General features: G+C 37.4%; 1 protein-coding gene across 1 annotated transcript in view; it reads right to left on the reverse strand.

Moving 5' to 3' along the window:
* The window catches only part of LOC311095396 (E3 ubiquitin-protein ligase rnf213-alpha-like), a gene marked incomplete at its 5' end in the record, with an annotated part of 61696 nt that extends 43573 nt beyond the window's left edge, over nt 1-18123 (reverse strand). The window contains 23 exons of the mRNA XM_084133880.1: nt 2843-3030; nt 3148-3357; nt 3468-3625; nt 3806-3888; nt 4274-4326; nt 4413-4630; nt 4728-4881; nt 5026-5639; nt 5724-5876; nt 5955-6128; nt 6219-6402; nt 9213-9335; nt 9777-9875; nt 9979-10131; nt 10273-10432; nt 10752-10807; nt 10968-11160; nt 12797-13012; nt 13633-13892; nt 14497-14786; nt 14882-15093; nt 15170-15428; nt 18024-18123. Coding sequence (XP_083990006.1) covers nt 2843-3030; nt 3148-3357; nt 3468-3625; nt 3806-3888; nt 4274-4326; nt 4413-4630; nt 4728-4881; nt 5026-5639; nt 5724-5876; nt 5955-6128; nt 6219-6402; nt 9213-9335; nt 9777-9875; nt 9979-10131; nt 10273-10432; nt 10752-10807; nt 10968-11160; nt 12797-13012; nt 13633-13892; nt 14497-14786; nt 14882-15093; nt 15170-15428; nt 18024-18123 — 4310 coding nt within the window. The remainder of the gene's footprint in view (nt 1-2842; nt 3031-3147; nt 3358-3467; nt 3626-3805; nt 3889-4273; nt 4327-4412; nt 4631-4727; nt 4882-5025; nt 5640-5723; nt 5877-5954; nt 6129-6218; nt 6403-9212; nt 9336-9776; nt 9876-9978; nt 10132-10272; nt 10433-10751; nt 10808-10967; nt 11161-12796; nt 13013-13632; nt 13893-14496; nt 14787-14881; nt 15094-15169; nt 15429-18023) is intronic.
* Between the last annotated feature and the right edge of the window lie 271 nt (nt 18124-18394).

Here is an 18394-nt window from a genome sequence, read left to right on the forward strand (position 1 = left end):
AATTCCCAAATAAGGCAGCAAACAAGATACAGAATTGTAATTCAATTTTGAATCTATGGAGGAATTTAAATACAAGTAAAATTCAGAATAGAATAGAAGAAAATGGATTATCTCACACACACACACACACACACACACACACACACACACACACACACACACACACACACAAACAAACACATATAACATTTATAGCAGCATTAAGTTAGATGGCCCTGACCACTTTGACATATCTTCATTAACTGAACTGTAAGTAAATGCAGTACATAAGTTATATATTATATCAATGCAATGCAATCAAAAGCAGTAGTTCTCAACTAGAGGACCTTAGCAAATGTCCAAGGGGGCCTCAAGATGACTTAAAATGATTTAAAATATAACAAAACAAGTAAAAAAAAAAAAACAGCTAAAAAAAAAATTCAAGATATTTCTTGTTTCATCCCCTTAAAGGAGAACTTGGTAACTTTTTTAACTTAATAAAACTGTCTAGAAATCATTTGGATGGTTAAACAACCTGTTCTGGTGATATTGGTGACTTTCCCCGCTCCCCCCAGGGTTCCCAGGCGGAAAACCAACCTTGCAACTTGGGGACTACCGTCCCGGCAAGATAGAAATTGGAAGTCTCGTGAGAAGCGAGAACGAGAACGAGCGCGAAACACGAATTGCTTTACGGCGATTCGACATAAACACACACGCATGTATGATGTATTGCCAGATTACCCACCTCGGTAGACATAGCTCCACACAATACAGTTGGCTTGCTCTGATCATAACAAACGCACATGAGCAGCGGTAGAGAGGGGGAGGAGGCCGCCGCAAGTGAGTTTTTTACGACCGTGTTGTGAAATATATGCCCCCCCACAGCTGTAGGGGGAGCTCGTGGGGAAAACATGCGACAACAAAAGGGAAAATCAGCGAAGAAGTGACTAGAGTTCGCTAGAGTTGCCGAGTTCTCCTTTAACCAAAAAATGTTTCCCCTTTGAAGAAACAGGATTCCCACAGAAAACTGGGATATACGAAGACTAATTTAAAAAGTGTGTTTCTAGACCTGGAAAGTATTGTAAATTAATAAAAGAAACTGAGTAAAAAAATTTGGTCACACTTTAGATTAGGGTCCAATTCTCATTATTAACTACGACTTTTAACTACTATTAACTAAACTCCTAATTACGTCTTATTAATAGTTAATAAGGTAGTTGTTAAGTTTAGGTATTGGGTAGGAATAGATTAAGGGATGTAGAATATGGTCATGCAAATAAGGCATTCATATGTGCTTTAAGTACTAATAAACAGCCAATGTCCTAGTAATATCCATGCTAATAAGCAACTAGTTAATAGCGAGAACTGGACCCTAAACTAAAGTGTTACCCTTAAAAATAATAAAAATCCTTATTCTTAATCCTTATCCAGTAAATCAAGTACAACTGAAAAAAGGCATGCAAATTAACTGGTTAAAATTAGTTTGAATTCTAAGGAAAATTCTGCTCACAAAACATAAAAAATTTAATGAACAGAAACTAGGGCTAAGTTCACACTGTTAGTTTTTGGAATTGACAACTGCATGTGAGTCTCTAAATGTTCCATTCACACGGCAACTTACAGTCTTGAATACTGTCTGTATGAATGTACAACAGCATTCAAGCCAGGAACTATAGCAACAGTGACCAAAGTAATATGGCTGAAAAATCATATACAGTAACTAAAAGTATGATTTAATGGATTATCAAGACACATACTGAGTTTTGTAATGGTACACCAATGCATTCATAAAGTGTTGCATTTAATATCATGATATTATATTGTAATTAATGGCAATGTCCTTGTTTTGTTCTATTATAGTGCCACCAAGTGGCGCAGTTCCACCACTTATGTGTTCTCAGAGTGAGCCCATACATGTGTGTGTCAAATTTGGTAAAAATCTCATTTTGTTTTGGATTTTTTTGCCACTTACTATCAAAATTTTGACATTAGGGCATTAAAGGGTTAGTTCATCCAAAAATGAAAATTCTGTCAGTAATTGCTCTCCCTCATGTTGTTCCAACCCCGTAAGACCTTCGTTCATCTTCAGAACACAAATCTGAGAGCTGGATCACTCCTCCATAGGCTTCTATGTGATTGGAACTTGCTGGCCCAGAAAATGTATTTAAGACATCGTTTATATAGTCCAAGTGACTCCAGTGGCTCAATCTTAAGTTTATCAAGCGACGAGAATACTTTTTGTGCGTATTCGCAACCCAACGCAACTTTGAGGAGACCAAGAGAAACATGATCATGTGTTTCTGCTCAGCAACACTGGACATCAACCACACGACATACGCTAATAACTTTTCATCACTGTCTACTTTCTATGTATAACGTATTAGACAGGGCTGTCTGACTGTTAGACAGATCGTAAACTTATGAACACGGAGAATGCAAGCACTGTGAGCTCAGACTCTGGTGTTCTCAGCGCCGTCAAAATAATAAAGGTCTGCCGCTCAGTCAAAATAAAAGTCACAACAACAATCGCAGCTTGCGTCACTTCAGAGTTCATACTGTCAGCGCAACCAGTAAAATGTTCCTAAGGGAACCATTAGTTCTCGGGGAACCACCCTGGTGGCTAGATCCTAGAACTAAGTTCCTAGAGCTACCCAGTGTGAAAAGCCCCTATTGTTGTGGAGAACAGGAGGCCTCAAAGTCAAAATGGCTAAGAACCAATTATCCATGTACCTACTGAAAATTGAAGAACAGAACAGCTGTAGGTGCTATCATGCAATAAATATAACAAATATATACAGATAACATGTTACTTGTAAAAACACTGATGATAGAACAACATATTTTATAGCTAATAATAACTCACTGGATGTGGGTGACCATCTGTTTGCTTTTCTTTCCATAGTGGCGTACGCTCTCCTCACAGCAGACCAACTCAATCGGCACCTGGAGCTTTTTCACACATCTAAGCCAGGCCCGACTTTCAGCATCTCCATCTAGAGTCTGGGGCTCCAGGTATTCAATACAGGCCACAGCAGCGTACACATCTAACACCTGAGAAACAGAAAGACGGTCAGGGGGAAGTAACCAAAGAAGAACATCCACATCCAATCCATGTAATATGTATTTTCATTCAAACCTTTGAAGCAGAAGAAAGTTGCAAGCACTTACAAGTTCTTTGCCCTCTCTTGCACATTTGTTATCTTGCAGCATCTGAGCTATCTGAGGCTGTATACTGATCATCCGGTAGAGGTTCTGTATTCGGTTCTTGAAGTGATGGTAGGCAGCATGAACCCACGGCAGAGAAATTACTTCACCCTTGTGTGCTTCCTGCCCATCTCTAAGCTCATGTACACTGCAAGTAAGGGCTCCACACAAGAGCTAAAATGTAAAAACAGACACACAATCATATCAACACATGAACAAGTGTGTGTGCTTGGACGTGCAGATGATAGGGGAAAAAAGTATCTTTGAAAGGGTCTGACTCTCACCTCGAGGTCCACCTTCGATATTACATTCATGGTTATATAGACGAAATCCTGGAGATACCTGTGGAAAAACTCCATCTGCATCTCTTGGGATGCTTCAGAGATGTACCTGCCCAAGGGCGTCTTCCAAAAAAACTCTTCAAATTGCTTTAGAGAGTGTCCTGGTGACAGAAATGCAAAGACAACATTTGTAATTTACTTTTTCCTTTGAACTGTAAATAAAAGAGTTAAAGGAATGGAAAACTGTGAAAACTTTGTATGACAACTAACCACACCAATTTAAGCATGATTGCTCAGGAAAAAAACATAGCATATAAAGCAAAGCAAATAAGCAAAGATACCTTCTCGCTGCACAGCATGTACCCAGAGGTCCTCTAGACAATCTTCAATTCTCCAGCTGAAAGGCATGGTGCAACCCATGTTCCTGTCAACGGCAATTCATTGTCAGTATGATCCTGTTTTACATATTTAACGTGTTCTTGCTTTCCATTTGAGATGGCAATTTACCTTGCATTACCAAAAGGTTCAGTGCCATTAATGTTAACATTCGGGTAGCTAGCTATAAGCATACCAACTTTAACTTTCTGAAATGGTCTGAAATGCCAATAGTTGACTTGAAAGAAAAAACTGTATGTAATAATGATGAGAATGCAATGCTTATTTGCCTTACATAATGAATTGCTGTTGGAAACTTTGAGGAACAAAACAAAATAAAGCTTGTGTAGCTAAGAGCATTAGCTACAGACAGACATAGATTGTTTAGGCCCAAGGGCTTAAAAAATGGAGATAGAGAGGACAGTTCCACTGACCCATGGCTGTTCTTGCCTGTCTTCAACCATTCTATGTGTTTTGCAGAGTCACACTGAAACAGAGAAAATGATTGGTGAACAAAAATATGAAGAATCTTGTTCCCTTCTTTTGGTTATCAATGCTAGCTGATACTCTTACCAATTTTTTAGGGAGGTTGGGGTCATTGTCAAGTGCCTTCCATAGCTTTTTTAGCATATCTTTAAAAAGCCTGAAGTCAGTCTCTGGCTTTAAATCATAGAGCATTGAGGAGTAGCCAAGAACTGCGTCATGAAAACAGGCCACCCGATCCACATACAAATCATTCTCTCCAGCAGAGATGGAAGCCAAATCCACAAAGACTTTCAACTCATTGACGTCTGAAGTGATAAAGAGGAATAACATTTGCTTACAAAAGAGCATTAAAAAAAAGAATGAAATCACATTAAATTACCAGTGCAAACCCCAATTTTTTACCTTCAAGAGCCTCTTTAACCCACATAACAAAATTCTTCCTGAGGCCAAGTTCCTGAAGGCACAGTCTACGGGAATCTGTGATGTCAACAAGCACAGTTTTTGCCTGCATCAACTCATTGTCAATGCTGTCAAGACGCTCTTGTTTAAAATGCAACTGTTTAAAGAGAAGAAAGCCTCATGGTTTAACATATACCACATATATATATATATATATATATATATATATATATATATATATATATATTATATGCATTTATTTAACAACAGGAAGCATATTGGCAAAAATTAGATGACTTACAGTAAAAAGCAACTTCTCCAAGACTTGAAAGTCCCCTTGTAGGCGGAGCGTCTGTTTGACCATCTTGACCACCTGAGCCGACTCTACTGCCAGATGAACCTCATGGTACTGCTCGATCTGCTGGATTCTTGTCTGGACCCAACGCTGGTCATCACGGAGATCCAGTTTGCACATGATTGCAACTTCCGCTGCCAGTTCTTCATATTTTCCCTTGTAGGCTTTGAATGTTACATCAATCTCTTCAAAAGTTATGCTACCGTCTTTAAGGCTTGTGTATGTGTTTCTGTAGGAATCATAACATGGTTTGAATATTTCTCTGTTAACATCTTCGAGAGTGATATCCAATTCCTCCACTGAAGGAATTATTCCACAATCACTGGCACTCTCCGCAAACTCCTTTGCCTCATTCACCCAACAAGATTTGAAAATGTAGCTGTCTTTATAGGTATTTAGGACCTCCGCCATAGATCGAACATCATCATCAAGTTTAAAGTAGGTGACTACTCGTGACACTGGAGAGGGAATTTGATTTAATAAATGAATGTCCATGAACTCATGCAGGTCCATCTCATCCATGTCAATATGGTGTTTTTCTTCCAACCCTTCAAAATCAACTGTAAATCACAACAAATATTATAGTATTAACATCTCTATAAAAACAATCTGTTATTCTCAGGTGTTCAATAGACAGCGTTTACCAGTCACATGCTCCTCTAGACTGCGGCACATTGTAATGAGGGCATCCACCAATGCACTCTCATGCTTGATAGCCTTCACCTCCTCTTGTCTACACAGAAGAAGCCTCTTCATGGCGTTGGTGTCCTTGTATTGTTCATTTTCACAAAAACACTCTGGAAAAACAGTAGGGTCATGACTCTTCACATTATAGTATGTTAAAAGGGTAAAATCTCATGCATGAGGTATTTTACCTAAATTAATCAGCTCAAAGAAAGTATTCCTCTTCTGCAGGATGAGATTGAGTAGCTTTATCTTTATTTTCCCTGTTACAAGTTGATTTAAAGTGTTTGTGAATAATGATGTTGCCATGGCTAATCTCTCTTTAGCTTCTTCAGAAAGCTGATCGATCAGTTTTTCATCAGCACCTGCAGCCAAAACAATAATAATATCTCTGTCATCATCCTGTTTCCGTCTTTAAAACTAAAAAGCAATGTGGATGAAAACCATATAATTACCATGAAGCTGAAAGATATTTTTGGCTGCTGTCCAGCCCTGAAGATGTAGGAGAAAAACTTCTTCTTCTTCCAGATTGGTTCCTTTGTCATCTTTTGGCCAGGACTTTAGGATGATGGTGGACACAAGCTTTCCAAATTTCCGGTATTCATTTAATCTCTCAAAAGGTTTCCCCTCAGATTTAGTCTGTTAAAAAGTCTGAACAGTAACTTAGGTGTACATGCTACTCAACTTTTTCAGTCTTATTAAAATGCATAAAACACAAAGTAATTTGAAACAGTGTACCAACTGACACTGCAACTTCCAAGGAACAAGAAAGAACTCTCTACCCTAGTGAAAAATAAAATATACTAAAATGTATTTGAAATACATGCATTTTATGCTAAGTATACTACAGTATAAATATATAAATACATTTACATATTTATGTGCTTAATATAAATACCCCGCAATTGTAATTTTGGTATACTAAATTGGTATACTTAAAGTCTACTAAATTGGAAACAACTAATTTTGTGCTTAATGCACTTTAGTTGTCCAGAAATAGTGCTGAGGTTCAACTAAAGATAAACTTAAGTATATTTGATTGTGCTAAAGTGGAACTATTGCAAGTATACTTTGGGTACACTTTAAATATATTGTATTTAAATACTGATATTATACAGATTATATCATACTATCCTTACTAATAGTGATAATAAACACATTTTAGGCTTAATATTAAGAAATGTGCATTGTGCAATAAACAAGTACTCAAAATAAAGTTTAATTATAATATTCAAGTCTCAAGCGACATGTCAGTAAATATGTTAATGGCTTTGTACTATACTTAGTATGAAATAAATGTATTTTAAATACATTTTGGTATAGATTTTTTTTCACTGGGGAAGTCTCACCATGTATTTCAAATCTGAGAATGATGAAATCTTTAACCCTCTGATGGTTTACGGGGTCTTTTTGACCCCAAATGACTTTTGCTCAAATTAAAAAAAATGTCCCCTTTATCCAAATGGTATGAAACCTTCTACGGCTCTCAACACTTTCTAGATCTACAAAAAAAAAAAAAAAATTGGAATGATATCTGTTTTTATGTTAGCGTGACAAAAATTGTGACACTCGTGGCAATCAAAATAGACAAAATTCATCATCAAAATCAGAAACAACGCAGAACACATCGACAGAAATGGCACAAATAAAGTGGCACACTTCCACCAATGCAAAAAACATCCACAATGCTAAATTATATTGCTCACAACACGCGTGTACACACACACACACATATAGAGGAATACATTTTTGAGACTATAAAAACTGTTCTCTTATCATTTGTAAAATAAAATCATCCAAAATGCAGTACCACCACAAAAATAAATTGGTGACACTGACACATTGAAAATGTGCACACACACACACACACACACACACACACACACACAGGAACATTTGTAAGGCTATAATTTGTCAAATAAAATCATCCAAAATGCAGAACCACTACAAATATAAAGTGGTGTGGTGACACTGGCACATCGACAATGTGTACTCACACACTCTCTCTCTCTTTATCTCTCAGACACACACACACACACACACACACACACACACACACACACACACACACACACACACACACACACACACACACACACACAATTGTGTGTGTCTAGAATCTAGAATTAGATTAAAAATAAATGATTGAAATAAATGATAAAATCTTAAGACTCCAACATTTCTCTTTGTAACATTTTGTTCAGGTTTGATTCTAATCATAATGTAACATTATTGAAAAATGTATTATTATGAATTATTAAAAAATTTTGGTACAAAAAAATGCTAAACTTTGACAAAAATATTTTATTTTTGTTATAATTGTGATTTTATAATATTTAGATATGAATCCAACTTGTGAAAAGATATCTTTCAGGTAGTCTAATAGCAAATAGCATATACTGGAGCTCTATAGCCATCTAGTGGTTAAAATTATTATTTTTTATTTTAAAACTGCATTTTCCAAAAAATGGGCAAAAATGTTACATTAAACCATTTAAAATGATCCATGTTATCCCCATGAATGAAAGTTAGAAATCTGGGTCTTTTATAAAGTGAATTTTACATCAAATGCTGTTTTTCTGTAAAAAGGCTATTTAAATATTTATTTATTTATAGAAATTTAAAAAATATCATAAATTCTCCAAAAACTGCACAAATGTTGAGTAAAAACATTAACAAACAGAATAAAATTACATTTGTAAAAAAAAAAACTATTATCTTGTTATAAAATTAAATGTTATTGTCTGGGGTCTCTAGAGACCCCAAAAAACTCGAGTGTAGACATAAATAAAGACCATCAGAGGGTTAAGATGAGACTTTCTTTCAGTGCCAACTAAAGAAAATGTGAGGTATGGACTGAAACATCTAGTTTGTTTCTGCTAACAGGTGCTGTAAGGGCAGAATTTCCAAACACAGCTTTTGCCTACAGCGCAAATGTAACAATGAGCAACTTGCTAATAAAATTATTTAATTTGTTAAATATTTAAGTACTACTTCAGTAATTCATTTTTGTTGAATCCTCTGTTGACCTGTTATGATTAAATGTACAATTCAATGAACTGTATTTTTGCTTGTTGAGTATAAAAATAGTATAAATAAAAGTTTACAGGAAATGTGTCTTGAGTTACAAAAAAATAATAATTCATAATAGAAGTAAGTTTTATAATTATGACCTTTACCTTTTCAATAATTTAACCACACTTTGAATATCAGGAATTGCTTAATTAAATTTAAATTTCTATAGTGGAATGTTTTGCTTCCCTTTTACCTGACATGATCTTTCATTAACACTGCAGGAAGCAATTGGATAAACCTGCATAACATTAGTTTATTCTTGTGCACAAACTAAAACACAGACAGTTCCGTTCGTGGGTGGAAGAATGTGAACATGCAGAACTGCTTGTGTTTCAGTGCATGCGGATGGTGTGAATGAAGTGAAAGACCTTTACCTGGCATATTGTGGTAATAGCCTGGAGAGCACACTTCTCTACACTACCCACCAAAAAAGGCTGGGAGCTGTTAAGTTCATTCATTTTTGAGCAATAAATCTGCATTTGATCCAGCTGATCTTCCTGATAAGAGTGAAAACAAATTGCTTGTTTACAAACACAGAAGATGTGTCAACAAAATCTACAATATCAATATCAAAATTATTTTAATATCAATATTTACACTGATTTACATATGATGAGCCTAAAGTTCATATTAATCTATAATACATTCATATTATCAATTCATACTGCAAGTTCAAAACTCTAAAGCTAAGACATCATTTATTTTGCCATATTACTGTAGATTCAGTAGTTGTGAAGGTATTTTAGTATTTTAATGTTTCCTTTAGTATTTACAGTGTTTCCTGCACAGTGGAATAATGCAGAATGTTAACAAAACTAAAAGTCAAGCATTTTTGATTATTAGCATTTTTAAAAAAAAAGTAAATATTGGAACGGTTCTTGACTCCCAACCCAACTAGTCATGTATAGTCGTGTTTACTTAAAATGTGAAATAATTACTTGTTGATATTTCCCCTCAAAGTCCATAGTAAATGTCTCTCTCCATTCTTTAGTGAAGTCCTTACTCTTGAAATCTATGGCAATAATGTTATTCCAAATCTGTAAAACAGAACATAAAATATCATAATAAATTATATTTATATTAGATTTCAAATGTGTGGACTGAAATGGTTGGTTTGGATGTACATATTGTTCTGCTTACCTCAACCTCTGTAGTGAAGCTGGTACCCGTTACATAACTTCTGTTTAAAAGCCTGCCTTTGAAAGTTTGTCCGATCCACGCTCTCACAGTCTGTTTGGCATCATTGAGTAAAGCAAGTGTCTTCTCAGAAAAAGTGTCTGCTTCTTGAGTTGCCTTGGGGTTGAAATTATTATTATTATTATTATTATTATTATTATTATTATTTGACATTGAATAAATGTTATGTCTTCTGAATATTTATTGGCTTTAATCAGTAATTTTAAACAAAGATAATATGATCTTAGGATGGATTACCTGGGCAAATCCTGATGCAGAGGCCACAAGGTTCATGCAAGCAACAGGAATGTCAGTGAAATTCGGTGTATAGCTGTAGTAATGAACTCCTTTGCAGATCTTCTCAAGAAGTTTGCAAGTTGCTTGTATGCACTGAATGCCATAATCCTCATTCAGACAGCTGCAACAGTAATGAAAGCAAGTTAACCAGTACACCTTGATAGGGCTATTGGATTTGTTTGGATCTGAATTTATTCTTCTGTACTTATCTACAAGCCCCTATTTTTATTTTATTTCTTCTTTTTTCAAATTTGGAAGTTATGTACATTTTCTCCACTTCTCCAATCAACTTGGACCATGACTTTTGCCACTTCAACACCAAATTGTTACAAATATATTATTTACATAAGGAAATAAATCCTGAACTCACTCAAACATAAAAAATAATTTCAGATGAAAATTAAATATTTGTTCCTTAAATTTAAGCTGAAGAACTTTACCTGTATCTTTGTTCGAGCAAGTGACTTTGAATGTGTTCCAGAGTATCCGCTACACTCTAAAGGATAATAATAATAATAATTAAATATGGACAGTCCAAACAACAGCATTTTTCTCGGTTACAGTTCCTTTTATTTGCCAAAGGTATACTGCATGCTCACTTAATCTGTTCTGGTTTGTACATGTATGGTTATTTCTGGTGATGGCTTGATACTCACTGTGGAAGTGCTGTAGGATATATCATTGGGGCATTTCATGGAGAAAAGCTGCAGGATGTCCAGGAGCTCTACATGGATGATGGGGCTGCACTCGGCCAACTCATCTACAGTCATCAGATACATCCAAGACCGGGCCAGCAGTCTGTCTACCTCAAACAAATGTCCATGTGTCTTCATGAGATTCAACATTGTTCTAAAATAGAGGGATTTAACAATGATGACAAAAAAATAAATAATTCTCAATGGAATATAAAGGGTCCTATCATACACTCGGTGCAATACGTAGATTCAGCCCGATGCAGTTTTCATTTTCACGTCCTGCGCCACGCTGTTTAAATAGCAAATGCATTAGCGCTCATGAGCTGCTGGTCTGAGAACGATGTGTGTGTTCAGGAGCATTGTTGGAGCGTTGCTATTTTGAGGAACTGAAATAGAACTGAAAAATAAGCCATTAAACAACAAAAACCTGGTCTAAAGTCAATGGCGCAATATATTTTTTGTTATTTAAAGAGCGAGTTAGTAATGTGCGCCTATAGGCGGGTCCACAACGTGCGCACACTCTGCTTATTACACACACTCTGCTTATTACACACACTCTGCTTATTACACACACTCTACTTATTACACACACAGGGACGCACACACAAACATACCAAATGTTAAAAATAAAAGGATTACAATGTAAAAGATTAATATTGAGTACATAAAGATATGGTGGAATCCGGCTTGTCCCGTAGATGGTCTTGCTCTTTAAAGGGATGGTTCGGAGTAAAATCAACCTAGGGTCCTTTGCACCATGACCTCGAGCCAAACACCCCCCAGAAGCTTTTTCCCCCTGGTTGAACATTATTAAAGTCAGAGCTTATTTAGAGACATCAGCCGGATGGGTTAGTGCAGGTGCTAACGGCTCCTATGATGTATCTGGTAAATTACCGCACTAATAATGCCCAGAATGGCACTAAACTTCTACAGTAGTACAAATAGGTTCTGTACTCATAAAACGAGGCATTGGAAAGTTTGTAAGTACATCAGGAGTTTATTTAAATAACACTTGCCTGATGGCTAATGCTACCGCTAACCCGGACGTCGAGGTCACTTCAGTGGTTTGGGAAAAGCCTGTATTTTATTGCACGTTACGCCTAAAACACACCCATTACTCATTAAGAGAATAGGGATGACCCTTTTAGACCATGCAAAAGTGGATTCGGACGCGCCATAAGTGCGCTTTAGATCATGCGCTTAGATCGTTAAAATAGGGCCCAAAGTGTTTAAAGCTAGTTATTCATGTAACTGTGGTTCTGTGAATTCCTTCTGACCGCCAGAGGCAGTGTGAACACTATTGGATGACACATACCAACATAGTCATGAGGAATGCCACCCACCTGATGAAAATTAAGGCTGCTGCTAAAGAACCGCAGAACTAACGTCATGATGAGCAGCAACGTTGACCTAATAAAACCAGGCAGACGTACATGAAGAAACCCAGGTAGCAGCAGTGCAGATATCTGCGTAGGAAACTCCTCTAAAAACAGCCCATAAAGATGAGATGTCCCTAGTGGATTTCTGTCGAAGTGAAAGTTTTGTCCACTTTTACCATACGCCCCCGACCCCGACCCCAGGGTTTAGCATACATCACCATGTGACTTTGTTGGTGTATTCTCTCGACCTATCTGGCTGGCGCTGTGATAATCCAATAGTGTTTACACTGCCTCTTGCAGTCAGTAGGAATGAAACAGAACCAAAAGTTTTATATTAACATGATCTTACATGGAAATTCAAAATTAAAACAACAGAAAAAACATTTGGAAACCTACAGACAAATTTAATACCTTCTTTCTTGGGTTCTAAGGGAAAGTACGTCAACTGATTTGAGTCCCTGCAGTCCAGCCCAGCTCTGCTCAGATTTTGAGTTGACCTTAGTAAACACTGGCTCAAATGGTTTTGAAGTGCCTTTGAGAAGGTGCAGAAGTGGAATTACGATGATCCATTCGGACATGTCCTCGTCTCTCACTCTGTTGTTCAGCGCCTCCACCATGTCAGGCAAGCTGAAGAATGAAATCAATGTTATCAAGACATTTTAGATACTGATACTTTTCCTTAAAACAAGCTGGACCCAGGTCTGTTCTTGGCACATGAAACTGTACAAGGTTCCTTGACAGAATTTGCGGCATGCTGTCGGAAAATTATTTTGGCAATTTGTAAAAACAAATCAAAACAATATTTTGTTCTGGACGGTTTAAAGCTATGGTGGAAGGCATGGTTTTCAGTGAATAATGACTTAAATTTCAGTTTTATCCCCACACAAAGCTATTGTATTGAAGAAGGCTTAAAAATAACAAGCAAGGGCAACTTTTGTAGTATATTGAATGTAGTATGATTTCAAAAAAACAGCGTAAACATTCTGCTGAACCTTTCACTTTGTATTCCATTGGGGGAAAAAATAAGCTCATTTTTGTTAAAGAAATTCTTTACAATTTCCTTACTATCATTTGAACTGTAACTTTTTAAACTTAAATATATTTTTTACCATTATTTAAATAATTAAAAAGAATATAGCACACTATGTAGCACCTCTTTATTCTAGAGGCGTTTTGCTTTGCAACATGCTCTCTTGAGATCTCTATAATTTACATATAACCAAAATAACTGTTAACAAAATACTCACTTTTTTATTTCTGAGAATGATTCTGTTATATCAGTCCAGAAGGACAGGAATTCATCCTTGGGTAATTTGGGCAGGCAGAGGGCAGTGCAGACACGAGACAGAGTCCCATTGTCTAACTCTAGACGATACTGTTTCCACACATACAGCATGATGAGGGCAGCCTTCAGTGGCTCATTGATGAAAGCACTCTTTCCCTCGCTGTCCTTCTGTAGCTCTGGGCTCACTCGCTCCAGCATGAACTGCTTCAGAAGCCTGCTCACCTGACAAGATGAAAATGAGACTGCATTTAAATTTCATGTTGCCATTTACATTTGAGCACTAGATTATGTATTCCAGTCTGTGCTCTTAAAGGCAAAGTTCACCAAAAAGTGAAAATTCTGTCATTATTTACAAAAAAATTTACTGAAAATTATAAAATTTCTGTCAGCTAAAACCAGTCTGGCCATTCTCCTTTGACCTCTCTCATCAACAAGACATTTTGGTCTGCAAAACTGCCCCTCACTGGATGTTACACCATTCTGAGAAAACTTTAGAGACTGTTGTGCGTGAAAATCCCAGGAGATCTGCAGAAACACTCATGCCAGCCTGTCTGGCACCAACAATCACTGTCAAAACCACTGAGATCACCATTCTGATGTAAACATTTACTTAAGCTCCTGACCCATACAGTATATGCACAGTTTTATACTCTGCTGCTACACGACATACGTTGGTGCTCAGTGCTCAAGTGAGTGTATGTAATACACACAACTCTGAATATTCTGTAGTATTTTTTATGTGTGAGAGTGAGGCAATGATGACAGAAGTTTCTTGCTTGGGGAAACTAATCTTGTAATTTAAGAATGTGTTCAGTATATGCCTTACATCTTCTTTACTGTAACCGAGTTGGTACCATTGCGTCTGTTTCCTTTCATATACACAAGGGTTTCCATAGATCTCATAAAACTGTCGGAGTTGACTAAAGAAGTTGTTGAGGTTCACTTTGCTCCAGCTTGTCAGGAGGTCAAAGATATTTTCCAGCATGATTGTACCAGCGATTTTCCTTCCCTGGAGAACACTTTTCTTCTGATCAGTCCAATTGGCTCTTTTAATCCATTCAAGCATATTATTAGACGGTTCTGCTCTGATGATATCATCATACTGATGCCATTCCCCTGAAACACACCAAAAGAACAAATTAAGTCTCTTATAAAAAAAAAGAAAATTAAAGTTGAAAACAAAAAAAATACTTCTAATGAGCTTCACCTACCTTCATCATTTAGGAGATGTGGTTTCACAGACAGACATCTGTGGGTGGTTTCATGTGAATCCAGTTTATAGATGTATTCATAATGTAATTCATACTTCTGATGCTTTTTAGCTTTATACACTACATACTTGTAGGGGATGGACACAGTTTCAGCATCAGCTTTTCTGCAAACAAATTTCCCTTCAACAAGAAATCCATGCTCTCCGAGATTCCTGAAATCAAATTATTCTTAAAAACTGGTTATAGTAATGAATAAGCAAAAACTGGTCCTGAAAATCTTTTACTAACCGTGACACAGACAGTTCAACAAGATCTTTATCCCAGCTACCAATGTGACTACCGGCCCTTACAAAAATATAATCCTCTTCTGGGTTAAACCTGAAGTCTCTCGACAGGACTGCATGAAAGTAAATGGTGAGTCTGCAGTTCTCCTGGGGTTTCACATCCTGACAGTCTGTCTTCATAAGACTGCCTGTGCTGCTCTTCATGGCTGGATCGCTGCCATGTGGAATGTTTGAGGATGCTTGAGACTCGTTTTGTGGCTTGGCTGAAAAAACAAAACAAAAAGGAGGTCACACAGCAGTCAAACACACCCTGTTCACACTGCACCTAATTCTAGATTTAAATCCTATCTTTAGGACTGACTGTACGCACTGTCATTCCTTGAATGATGACATCAGATCTGTTAAAATGGTGTAGTAAATAACTTGCATATCAACATCGGTTGACTGAAAAGTCAACATGAAACATCGTTCTCAAAGCCATTTTGGATCCAAGTATTTCTAAGTGAAACTGGATTTCCAACAAGAAAACAAAAATGTAGGACAGGACTTTATTGCATTCATCTGGAATTCTGGAACACAGTTAGACTACTGACCACAAATACATGAATTCAGACACTGCTGTACACCATTCTGTGCACTGCATTAGATGTTACACACACGTTAAAGGAACACTATGTAGATTTTCAACCTTCATAATATATTTCCAAGACCCTTGTGATGGTACATCGACTTACAATAGGTTGAATGACACGTCTGCCATAGCCTGACGGGGTCTGTATCGCTTTTACTGGCACTACGTAACTTCGGGGTTGGGGTAGTAACCCGAGCACAAAGAGAACTACAAAATTCGGCTGCTTTACGGCATACGTCACTTCCCCCACCACTTCCTCAAATTTGGACGTGAGCGTTTATATACTGTCTATGGACGTGAGAGGCCAACCAGCGTTTGTTTTCGGCTTTCGTGCGTATGTTTTCGTCATGGGGCTGTTGTGTTTAGACCTGGCCACTTCATGCGTTTTCTCAGACCGGATAGCTATCTGATCGTGAAGAGACCAGGTGTAAATGCCCTCCGAAACGCATTCGAGACGGATTTGAATCCGATAGCTCAAACCACTTCAGGAGGAGGTCTGAGACGCATTCCAGACGAAACTGGACAAGTGTGCACCTGGTTGTTGAAACCACATATGTAAATTGTACTCCCAACCAAAAATGTTAAAAAAAATAAATAAAAAACTGTGTGAGAGCGTGTTATAGGCTATATGTTATTGCCAGATATGACGACGCGCTGGAACAGGCATCACCGCAGCTGAGCAACTGAGCATCTATTCATCAAGCCAACGTGCAAACTATCGCAAATCAAAGTGAAAGTAAGTCGCAGACGCTTAACACACAATCATCATCATTAAAAGTAAAGAAAATGAAATGATCTTACCAGGGCTGTTGCTGCTCTCTCTTATTGCGGTCTTTGATTTTCAAATTTTAGCTGATGATCAATAATGCAGCTCATATCTGTTGCTTTCGGTGACGTGCACTCCATTAAATCCGCATATAGCGCGAGAATTGAAGATCGGATTTAAATCCGTTTCGCAAAAACACATTAATGTGACCAGGTGTAAATAGAATCGTTTTGATAAATCTGATAGCTATCCGGTCTGAGAAAATGCACGAAGTGGCCAGTAAATAAATCTCTTATTTGTAAACTTGTTTGCATTCTATGTTGTATGTTGTTGCGCTTGCTTGTAGTATGTAATTTTTTTACATGCTGTTCATTCATCCATTGCTGATAATTAGACCAGTCCAATAATTTCCACATATGTCTAGCTAGCTTTCGTTTATCAGAGCTGTTAACAGACTTGCTAACAAACACTCGTTTCTCTTACGTGTTTTTTGCGTTATGTTTTATGCCTAGCTTGCCTCATGAACTAGTTTGCCAGCTGAACTCAGGTGTTGTGAGATGTATTTATCACGTAGTCCTGAGGGATATCAGACGACGCTGTTGACGTTGATTCTTGCGATTATCATGAGAACAGTTTTCAATATCTCACATAATTATCAGGACATAAATAAGCCTAACGTAGAGGCTGGGGGGGGGGGGGGGGGGGGGTGAAGGGGTATTTACGACAGTGCAAGTATTCCACAGCGACTCTAGGGGTCGCTGTTTGACAAAAACACAATTTCTCCACAGTGTGCCTTTAAAGGAGAACTTGGTAACTTTTTTTAACTTAATAAAACTGTCTAGAAATCATTTGGATGGTTAAACAACCTGTTCTGGTGATATTGGTGACTTTCCCCGCTCCCCCCAGCGTTCCCAGGCGGAAAACCAACCTTGCAACTTGGGGACTACCGTCCCGGCAAGATAGAAATTGGAAGTCTCGTGAGAAGCGAGAACACACGCATGTATGATGTATTACCAGATTACCCACCTCGGTAGACATAGCTCCACGCGATACAGTTGGCTTGCTCTGATCAAAACAAATGCACATGAGCAGCGGTAGAGAGGGGGAGGAGGCCGCCGCAAGTGAGTTTTTTACGACCGTGTTGTGAAATATACGCCCCCCCACAGCTGTAGGGGGAGCTCGTGGGGAAAACATGCGACAACAAAAGGGAAAATCAGCGAAGAAGTGACTAGAGTTCGCTAGAGTTGCCGAGTTCTCCTTTAAATGTCCTGTCTAAAAATAAATGTATTTTTTAGGTCTTTTATTTAATTAAACTTGAACAGAAATAAATATGAAAGAAAATGTATTAATACAAATATGCATAAATAATCATTCAATATTAAGATATTAAGAATATTAAGAAAAAAAATCAAAATCAAAAGTAAAATCGCAGTGAGAGAATGTGATATATGAAGTGCCTACCTGGTGCCGTGTCACATGACTCGTTTGGCAGCTTACTGCCACACTCACTGCAGAATCTGGCCTTGCCCAAAGACACATGATTGCATTGAAGACACTTCATTCTGAGGCGAAGTCTGCAAAATAGAGTACAGTAAGTATGATGTATGAGGTCAATTTGCCCACTTTTCAATAACATAATGATCACACGCAAGTGTAAGTGCTCCATATTCCTTTCAATTTCCATTTGCTTATAAATCGTTAAATAGTATTAATAGTAATACTATAGTATATTAATAAATAGTTCAGTCAGTAACCATAAGTCCCCTCAGACTTGTCGTATAATAAAGTGCCTTGATGGAAAAGTGGAGTAACATCTCACTGCAAGAACTGAC

This window comes from Abramis brama, assembly GCF_963993115.1.
Source record: "Abramis brama genome assembly, chromosome: 13".
Classification (NCBI taxonomy): domain Eukaryota; kingdom Metazoa; phylum Chordata; class Actinopteri; order Cypriniformes; family Leuciscidae; genus Abramis; species Abramis brama.